The sequence below is a fragment of the Sinocyclocheilus anshuiensis genome, unplaced genomic scaffold (genome assembly GCF_001515605.1).
Source record: "Sinocyclocheilus anshuiensis isolate Anshui unplaced genomic scaffold, SAMN03320099.WGS_v1.1 scaffold328, whole genome shotgun sequence".
NCBI lineage: Eukaryota > Metazoa > Chordata > Actinopteri > Cypriniformes > Cyprinidae > Sinocyclocheilus > Sinocyclocheilus anshuiensis.
The window spans coordinates 1,986,268-1,997,324 of NW_015558621.1; the positions used below are offsets into that span (position 1 = coordinate 1,986,268).

The 11,057-nt window shown below is 37.2% G+C and overlaps 1 protein-coding gene across 1 annotated transcript; it reads left to right on the top strand.

Moving 5' to 3' along the window:
- The first annotated feature begins 1,099 nt into the window (after positions 1-1,099).
- On the top strand, positions 1,100-10,718 carry LOC107680585 (dynactin subunit 4-like). Its single transcript, XM_016476518.1, has 12 exons — positions 1,100-1,111; positions 1,852-1,947; positions 2,044-2,151; positions 2,773-2,793; positions 3,249-3,322; positions 3,477-3,589; positions 3,864-3,973; positions 7,456-7,529; positions 7,629-7,683; positions 7,877-7,984; positions 8,322-8,419; positions 9,945-10,718. The coding sequence occupies exons 1-12, from the start codon at positions 1,100-1,102 to the stop codon at positions 10,156-10,158; spliced, it is 1,083 nt and encodes a 360-aa protein (XP_016332004.1). The 3' UTR covers positions 10,159-10,718.
- Positions 10,719-11,057: the final 339 nt, after the last annotated feature.

Here is an 11,057-nt window from a genome sequence, read left to right on the forward strand (position 1 = left end):
TTGTGGTTCTCTCATGATTCTGAAGAAAAAACATTAGACAACTAAACAAAATCACATGTAATTTATGAATTAATGATTAAATGATGTACTCAAGATGTACTTGTTTCATTACGGGATGAATCGGCGTTCTTTGAACGAATCTCTTGTCTGATTCAAAGACAAATTTAACAGCCCCTTTTCGCCACCTACTGGCGTAACAATGTAATCGATAAATCGCTATTTGAAGTGTCAAATTACTTTTAAAAGGTGATTCACTCTATTTTAATCGCTACTATATACATCGTACACACAGTTTATATCTGAACTATAAACATTTATGTGATTTGAATGTTTGTAATACAGAAATAATGATACTGTGTGGCTGAAAAGACTGTGAAGCTGTTTCATTCATGACAGACAGCTGCTCTCTTTAGGTCAATGGTAGCGCAAACGCAAATTTAAATGTTAAAATTACACTGGTGTGATCGTACTCTGCACGGACGAACCAAGTGATCACAACATTAATCGCACACAGTTGAGGAATGAAACAGATGAACCATTGTAATTTTTGGAATAGAATCACATTGGTGTTTGAATCGTGTTCGCGATCTTTAACGATCTATTAAATTAAAGTGCTTTGTCATGTTGGTGGTGACACCTCTCTTGCAACATGTTTAGCTATCACAGATATTATACTTGGCTTTTTTGGCTTCTGATCGCAAATGTAGCCAAACTTTGGAGTGCTTGGATTAGCGAGCAAAGTCCTGGCAGATCGCTAGGTCTGGTCCTCACAGAAAAAAAGCGCATAGGAATCAATAGGCGGAATCAAAATTTTAATTTGACAACAAGTATCCGATTCCTGACCTTAAGTATCCGATTCTGGAATCGGAATCGATTTTCGATTCCCAACCCTACTCGTCAAGTGAAGTCACCTTTATTTATATAGCGCTTTTAACAGTACAGATTGTGTCTGATGCATACATGTGTAACCCAATTCACATGCATGAGAAATAATTCACGTGCATGAAAAAAGAAAATAAATTCACAAAAACCAATTCACGTGCACAAAAATAAGAATATATATTCATAAAATATCACAAATGCAAAACACAATTCACAGATGTACAACTGTGTACAAAATTTTTGAATGTTGAAAAAATCAGGAGTTTATCATGGGCTGTGAATGTGAATCGCCTTGGATTTGAGTGTGAATTTTGAGACCTTTCTGGCAGCGAACTCCTTCCACGCGGGACACTCGTACTCTTTAGCCAATCAGATTTGAGCCTGTCAGTCGACCAATCATAACCCACTGTGGGCGTATGAATCTGGGCGTGCCTACCTGGATACTGACGTCATTTTCAACATTCAAAAATGTTGTACACAGTTGTACATCTGTGAATTGTGTTTTGCATTTGTGACACATATTTTATGAATATATTAAGGGGGTCTGAATACTTTCCGTACCCACTGTATATTTTTCGTGCAAGTGAATTATTTCTCATGCATGTGAATTGGGTTATGCATGTGTGCATCGCGTCTTTTGCATGAATTGTTATTGAGAGAATTCTGGCTCCATAATGTAGCAAGTACATCGGGTGTTATGGGAAGTGTTCCCGGTTCCAGTTGTACTAATTAATGCAGCCTAAAAATCCTTTAACGGATTTGAATATTAGAAATGTGTTAGTGTGTTATGTGTAAGCCAGGTTAAAGAGATGGGTCTTTAATCTAGATTTAAACGGACACATCACAGAATATGAATTTTAATAATCAGTATTTTGTGCCGATTATATTTCACTCTGGGCTGGGACATGATAGAAATAGAATCAAGTGTCCAAAAAATGTTTGATATATTGTAATTTTGTGTCTGATTAGAACATTAATCTGCATGCACATTGTAGTAAACATTGTTCGTTTTATATTTTAGCCAGTGGAGGATGGCAGGAACCAGAAAACCCTCATACTCAGAGGGTATGTTTAAACAAGATCTCCTTTTATTAAATGAATATTACATTTTCTATCTGACTTTCTCAAGTAGCTGACAAGTCAGTTATTATTTCTATATAGATCAACAAGCTGATTGAGTATTACCAGCAGCTGGCCCACAGAGAGAAGCTGGAGAGAGACAGGAAGAAGCTGGCACGAAGACGCCCGTTCATGCCTCAGGCGTTCTCGGTAAACATTCACACCACTGTGTCTAGAAACACCCTTCTAACCTAACATTTACTTTCCATTTAGTAAGCACTAAACGGGAGAGTGGTTTGTCTTGTCTAGAGTTTAAACATGGGCAGAGTCTTGTCAAAATACTTAAAAGTTAGACTGAAGTAATGCTATTTTGTTGTTATTTATTTATTAAACCAGTTTTTTGCACATTTAGTACAAAACTAAAATCATCTTTACTTTAAATTCGCATCAAATCTGGCAAAGTTTACTAAACCTGGCAGGGTCTGAAATGTGACTACAAAACATGTTTTTTTTCTAATGTTTGGTGTACATATACATTACAGTTTAAAAGTTGGGGGTTAGTAAGCTTTTGTTTTAACCAAGCATGCACTAAATTTTGAGAATTTGGAGAAATGAGGGCTTGAAATGGTTAGTTTCTAACCCTGTGATACATGACTGGTTACTGACATTACTTTGAGCTGCATGTTTTGTTCACTAATGCAATCCTTGTTTCCTTGTGCTTCAAACTGCCACTTTAATGTTTGCTTGAATGCATTTGTTTCACTTGATTCTGTGTCTCTCCTTTTCTTTGCTTGTGCACACTGATATTTTTGGTTTTATACCCCTCTCCAGCAACACACTATTCACGTGGTGGTGAGTGGTATTTTTTTGCCCACAATTCTTACAGAAACACTAAGAAGGTCTTTATGTCTAATCTGTTACTAAATGAGTTTGCTGATCACATGAGCTTCACTATTGCTACTTGGAATTCTATGCACAATCGAATCTTTGTATTTGGCAGGCGATATCTTTAAAGGGACAGTCCTGGTTGGCTGGTATTTATGTTTGGAGTTTAGCTGCAGACTTATTTGATTATATAGATTTAGAACAAGATTTCACCCAGAATCAATCATTTAGTCAATCAATCGGTTTCTTGGAAAGCAAGTTTTTGGACAATGTTTGTGCTTAAACTGTTAACTATTACTAAATGCACCATTTCAGCAAACACTTTGACACTAGCATTCATCTAATAATAATGAGCTGTACCTTAAACCTAGAATAACTCTTTATTATCATAGACTTACGTGGTCTGTATTTATGTCTGAAAGGAGAAGTATGGACTGGGAACCAGACTACAGAGACAGAGATCTGGAGCCCCAACCAGTGCCCTGTATGGCCTTTCGTAAGTATTGCCTTTCAAAAACATGTTATGGTACATCCTTCTGCTTAGTGGTGTTTGTTAAGGCAGGTTTAATTATGTTGAGTACCAATATAATTGATGCATCACATTTTAAATGATTGTGGACTTTGTCTGTATGATGCTGTATTGTTTTCAGATTAAAAGAAGGAGAGGACCAGAAGGAGATCACCGTAGAACCAGCACAGGCTTTGGATGAAGTGGAGCCCCTGCCTGAAGACTATTACACTCGTCCTGTCAACCTTCCTGAAGGTTGGTCTCATCCCTGCTTCACCCAGTAATACTACTTAATTACTATTTAAATCTGATACCATTTGTAGTGCAGTAATCATAGGCACAGCCATATAGATCCAGACTCACAGGTGACAAAGGGTGATTTTGGAGGTTGCATGTTCAGGATCAAATGTGTAAGAATTGAAATTGATATAATTGAACCAAATTTGCTATCCAAAGGCGATCGTGACTAGATCTTTATTGACGTGGTTATATGATGCATATTTTAAACGTTACTTGTGTTTCAATGCAGTAACGACTCTTCGCCAGAGGCTGCTACAGCCTGATTTTCAGCCTGCAGGAGCTTCACAGCTGCACCCCAGACACAAGCACCTGCTAATGAAACGCTCTCTGCGTTGCAAGGTTTGTAAATACATCCACAGCTTCTCTTTACGTCCGAAGAAAGCCATTCAGGAAGCTGCTGTTGAATTACTGAGCTGATATCATTCAGCCTGATTTTCTTTTATATAGATTACCATTCAAAAGATTGTATTCTGTAAAATCTTTACAAATACTATTTGAAAGGAGTCTCTTATGTTACCTATATAAAAATCCAAATCTAAATACACTATATTGCCAAAAGTATTGGGCCCCTTCTAATGAACAGGTTTGACTACTTTAGTAATTTCCATGATGTTTAATGTTTAAGCATATAATGATATTCTAGGGCAGTGGTTCTCAAACCTCTCCATGAAGTACCCCCAGCACTGCACATTTTATATGTCTCCCTATATCTGACACACCCACTTCAGGTCTTGCGGTCTCCACTAATGAGCTGATGAGTTGAATCAGGTGTGATAAATGAGGGAGACATACAAAATGTGCAGGGCTGGGGGTACTCCAGGACAGGTTTGAAAACCACTGTTCTTAGGAATTGTGTGCTTCTAATTTTATAGCAACAGTTTGGACAGGACCCTTTTCTATTCTAACATGACAATGCCTCTGTGTATAAGGCAAGGTTCAAAAAGAAATGATTGATTCAGTCAGTGTGGAAGAACTTTGACTGGTCTGCATAAAGCCAAGTCCTAATCCCAGCTGGACACCTCTGGTGTGACTTTAAATGCAGACCAGGGGCCTCATGTATAAAACTTTATGTAGATGTCATCCTAAAACTGTACATACGCACAAAAGCTAGATTTGACGTACGCACAAAAGCCAGAACCTGTGCAAAAATCCCTTTATAAATCCCTGTCAGCTGAAGATTGTGCATACATGCGTCTCCTCCCCAAAATCACCATATATGGAGCTTACAATGCCTAGTTTTACTATGCATAACCTCATCTGCATGTCATTTCCATGCATATTCCCATCCACGTGACACCATGTTTAACACCATCAAAGGTAAAAGACGTCAGGAAAATATGACATGCGGACTAAAATGCTATTTGTACGGTACATTACATTGTACCTTGTTTTCGAATACATATATCTAAATGAATGTAAAAGCAAAATTGTATAAAATACTTCTCAGAGAATCTTTTTAGAATAGAATGGATCTCTTTCTTTTCCACTGGCCAAAGCAGTATATAATTGTTTTAAACAAATCAAATGTTTTAGGATATTTAACATATATTTTAGGATATTTAAATAGACTATAGTAGAATCAGAAATACGGTGTGTGTAAATAAGTGTAAATAATTGTCTGGCGTGGCGTCACTGAGAAAATATTATAAAAAAGAAACGTGCAAATCTTACCGTTTGCTTCAGACTATATCCTTCAATCTCAATGCTATTTTCAGAACGTTCTGAAAATCGCAGAAGAAGTCTGCCTTCACGCGAAATAAACACCTCCGTGCAGCCTTGGTTGTGCAGTAGGTTAATATAATCGGACCTATTTAAACCTACCAATGGACCGTTCGACCACCGAATCCAGTAAGTGTGCATCGTTGATGTTCTTGCTAAAAATATTTTCTCTTAACATGAGATCTGCAGTTTAAAGAAACATTAATGTGTGTCTAGCACTCCTCGCTGTCATTAAAACAGCATGCAAGAAGAAAAGTGATCAAAAGACAGCGCATCCACGACAAATATGTCTGAATATCAAAATATAACTTTTGAATAATGACGTTATGTAATGTCAGTGCTTAACTCCATTAATGAGCAGAATATTTAATCTAAATGTGTGTATTGAAAGGAAAAGAGCTGCAAGAGCGAGTCTGAAATCATTACTTCGCTATTACGCCAGTAAAAGAGTGCGTACGCACGGTCTAGAGTACCCGTACGGTGCGCACATATTTACGGCAAGTTTATTTTTTTTAAATCCCAGTGTGTACGTGGAAAATTGCATACGCACATTTCCATGCCCATTTTGTGCGTACGCAACGTTTATACATCAGGCCCCTGGGGCCTCATTTATAAAATGTTGCGCAGAAACCATCCTAAAATTGATCTTACGATCATCTCTCAAATATGCATACGTGTGATTCATAATGAACGTACGCACAGAAAACGCACATATGCCTCTCTTTCAGATGTGAAATCTGTGAATCGCAAATTATCTTGAACTTGCACGCAAATTAATTGTTTCAGCTCTCTGCCTTGTAAACGACTCCTAATTAATGTCATTAACATGTAAAAGATCACCAGTCATCATCCATATTCTTTAATTTAGAACAGTGAGCTGCATGAACAGCTTACATTTTCAAAAACCTGCAGTACTCCAAGAAAAAGTGCGTACGTCTGCTCAGACACTGATGTGACGCTAAGCACTTTTCCACATCAAAGCCAGTTTTTACAAATATGAGCCTTGGTGTGGATTTAAGTGTACGCACACTCTAAGATCAAATCTGAGCATACGCACGCTTTATAAATGAGGCCCCTTGAGCCAAAATCTCATCACCAAACACCAATGACTTGTACATACACTATATGGACAAAAGTATTGGGACCCGCTACTTTAGAACAGAAAAAGGCACTTCCAAAACTGTGGCAACAAAGATGGAAACATAATTCATGTATTTAAAAATTTTATTTCCATCTCTGTTGCAACAGTTTTGGAAGTGTCTAAAATGACTGTACCCATATGTACAAGTCATTGGTGTTTGGTGATGAGTTTTTGGCTCAAGGTCTGCATTTAAAGTCACACCAGAGGTGCCCAGCTGGGATTAGGACTTGGCTTTATGCAGACCAGACAAATTCTTCCACACTGACTGAATCAATCATTTCTTTTTTTAACCTTGCCTGTTCATTAGAAGGGGGTGTCCCAATACTTTTGGCAATATAGTGTATATTTTAATATGCAATTTATTCCTGTGATGGCAAAGCTGAATTTGTAGAAGCCATTACTCCAGTCTTCAGTGTCACATGATCCTTCAGAAATCATTCTATGTTAATAACCTCCCCTGATTCCCTATTCTACTGGGTATAATTACTTTCCTGCCTGTTATGATTGATTTTTTTTTTTTTAATGTATTTCTTTCTTCCTCTTTTTTCCCATAATGTATGTTTGAGACTGTATCTGTATGTTTCTGGACATTGGAGTAACCGACGAATAAAAAAAAAAATAATTCTAATATTCTGATTTGGTGCTCTTATTATTATCACTGTTTTTTTTTATTATTTTATATATAATATATATTCTAGGATTGTTTGATGAATAGAAAGTTCACAAGAACTTAAAATAGCATTATTGTTGCTTTTGATCAATTTAATGCTAAATAAAAGCATTAATTTCTTTCAAAGAACAAAAAAATCTTAATGGCCACAAAATACAAATGTATATAGTTTATAGATTAAATGCTCTTTGAGTTCATATTTGTATTAAATTCCTGTGAGCTAATCTGCAAAACTGTTAAATAACACTTTAAAAGTGCTGTTAATTACTGTTCCTCATCCTTTAATTTCAGAAATGTGAGCACAATCTGAGCAAACCAGAATTTAATCCAACTTCAATAAAGTTAAAAATCCAGCTTGTGGCAGTGTAAGTCCTGTGTATGTGACCTAAATTCTCTTATTTGCTGTTTTTAGAGTGTATATTTGATGAAATGAACCAACTAACGATTTTTGTTGTTCTTTACAGGAGCTATATTCCTGAAGTGAGAATCATGTCCATTCCAAACCTGCGTCACATGAAGGCAAGTTTGAGTAATGCTTGGACACAAACAAAATTATGCAGTTTATTTATTTGTGTTCCATTTTTAATAAATTGTAAATACATTAAGACTATTTGACTTTTGAGGCTTAGTCTGGTTACACTTCTTTGACATTTTAAACTATAGACTTTTTTTTTTAATTTATAAGTAATTGTAGTGTTTTGTTGTAATACAGGAGAGTCAGGTTCTGCTGACCCTGACCAACCCAGTGGAGAGCATCACCCATGTGTCTCTGTACACCTGTGAAGAAGCAGACCCAGATGATATTAACAGCACTGCTAAGGTAAAACACCACAGCTGAGCCTATATCTCTAACAGTACAGATGAATTATAATGATATAAATGAATTTTAAGAACTGTATATGTCCTGTAATGATGGCTGGTGGTTGGTTATTGAATTGGACACGGACAGGTGTGTTTATCTAGATTGAGCTGAAGCAGAAGCATGGCTCTCCAACAACAACCACTCAGTTCAGTCTCCAGACAGACATTATTTACCTTCAGTGGGCCACTGCAGGGGAAATGCTAGTCATTACAGCCTCACCATCACTGCGCTGCAGTGTGTCATTGCCTTGTGTTGTGCCCCCATGATTTTATTATGAAATATTATTGTTTAATAGGTGCTGGTGCCCTCAAAAGAACTGGTCCTGGCAGGGAAAGATGCGGCCGCTGAGTATGATGAACTGGCAGAACCTCAGGGTTTTCAGGATGACCCAGAGTAAGAACCACCTCTGCTGATGGATACTGAGAGCAGATAAACTAATTTAGCTAATTTATTACCAAGAAGATGAGATTGCAGTAATATAGAGTCTGGGGCTCAGACTGTGAATGGGTTATTATTTATTAATAAGTAGGGCTGCATGTAATCTACTTTGAATTTGAACATCAGTCATTCACTAAGTGAAACCCCCAGTTCCTGAAATATCTTTGGGTATTTTGATGATGCTTTCAGGTACTGTATGACTTTTCTTTCTTCTGCTGAACTCAAAAGAACATATTTTGAAGAATGTTGGTAAACAACCTCTTGCTGGTCCCCAATGACTTCCATACTAGTCAATGGCAACCAGCAACTGTTTGGTTACCAACATTTTTCAAAATGTCTTCTTGTGTGTTCAGCAGAAGAAAGATGTTCATACAGGTTTGAAACAACTTAAGGGTAAGTAAATGATGGCAGAATTTTTGGGTAAACTATCTATTAACTATAGCTGTATTTAAATCCATTCTGTGAAATTCTGCAATTTCCTACCACAATCAGTGTAGAAAACGTCAAACAAAATTCTTAAAAAAAAAATGCTATTAAAGCATTATCAACCGTGCATGCCGCATAATGCTGATTACCACAGAAAATAATTGACCCCGGGTTTTGCTCAAAGTCAGAAATTGTGGTTCGAGTCAAGGCACTTAAAATGCAAAGTAATCTGGGTCAGTGTTCTCAGGGTTTTAAAATGTTAAATATAAGTGGTTTGACGCAAATATAAGCTTTATAGGATTTATTTTCCAAGCTGTTCTTTAAGTTGGAATACTTTTTTAGATCAGTCTCTGTTTATGCATTAAAGAATTGTTGTTGTGTAGTTATGTGTATTTATGCAACTTTGGAGCTCCCTACAGTTAAGTAGTGTATATAGTATATCACTGTTGTAATTACAGTGGATAGCTATGCGTAAAACTGTATGCCCACACAAATATAAGCTTTATAGGATTTATTTTCCAAGCTGTTCTTTAAGTTGGAATACTTTTTTAGATCAACCTCTGTTTATGCATTAAAGAATTGTTGTTGTGTAGTTATGTGTATTTATGCAACTTTGGAGCTCCCTACAGTTAAGTAGTGTATATAGTATATCACTGTTGTAATTACAGTGGATAGCTATGCGTAAAACTGTATGCCCTTTTAGTGGAATTCCGTACCCGCTTATCAAACTTACATACTCCTAGAACAGATGTGTGAGGGGGAGTGTGGAAAAGAAACCGAAATCATTCGCCATATTATAAGTGTACTATCAGAATGATTTTGAAACTGATATTTCAAGGTAAAAATGTACATACAGCATGTAGAAGCTTTATTTGTGAGGTGAAAGCCAAAATTATTTTCTGTGGTAATCACTATTATGCTACAAATGCTGTTGAAGTCAAGAAACTTTGCATTTAGTAATTTTTCTTGGGATGTCTGCTTTTAATCATCTGATATCATTGGTTTCTGTGTTTTTACCCTTCATGAATAACAGTCTGCCCTCTTGTATTTTCAGTGTGGTGGCCTTTAGAAAGTCAAACAAGATTGGCTTTTTCATCAAAGTGATTCCGCAGAGGGAGGAGGGTAATGTCACAGTCGCTTTCAAACTCCGACATGACTTCCGGAACCTCGCTGCTCCGATCAGACCCACTGAGGAGGGAGAAGCCACCAGTGAGGCCATCTGGCTCACACACCATGTGGAGCTTAGCTTGGGCTCCCTGGCAACTTGAGAACGTAACACACACGAGCTACACACAAACATAAACACACTCTGACGCATAAACAGAGAAGTTAAACAACATGTGCCACTAAACTCACAAACTTACACAACCTCTCTCTTGCTCATGAAGACATTCATTATCTTGGTGAAGTGAGTGTAAATATTAACAGACACACACACATCACTTACAGGAACGCAGTTACTTAACAGTACACACACTACGCCTACACTTGTACCAGATGCTTTGTGCAGTGATCTCTTTCTCGCTCTGTTTGTAGCGCCCCCTGCTGATGTATCTAAATGCTTGTAATTACAGTGACATCATCTGCTGTCATATTTCATGGTTCCAACTCCAGTTCTTCTCAGTGTTAATAAACACATTTAGATTAATGCTTTATCTAGTTTTTGTGTTAATTTAATATTTTGTATTTGCTGTAAGACAAGCAAAATGTTACTTGCAGTTGTGTGGCACTAATTAGTGAGACAAAGTCATTGGTTGTGAAACACGTTTGATAACCAACTCTTGTTTATTCCGTTATCTGTATTAAATCAGAGGGTGAACACCAGACCAGTGAGGCCGTCTGGCTCACACACCATGTGGAGCTTAGCTTTGGCCCCCTGGCAACTTGAGAACGTAACACACACGAGCTACACACAAACATAAACACACTCTGACGCATAAACAGAGAAGTTAAACAACGTGCCACTAAACTCACAAACTTACACAACCTCTCTCTTGCTCATGAAGACATTCATTATCTTGGTGAAGTGAGTGTAAATATTAACAGACACACACACACATCACTTACAGGAACGCAGTTACTTAACAGTACACACACTACGCCTACACTTGTACCAGATGCTTTGTGCAGTGATCTCTTTCTCGCTCTGTTTGTAGCGCCCCCTGCT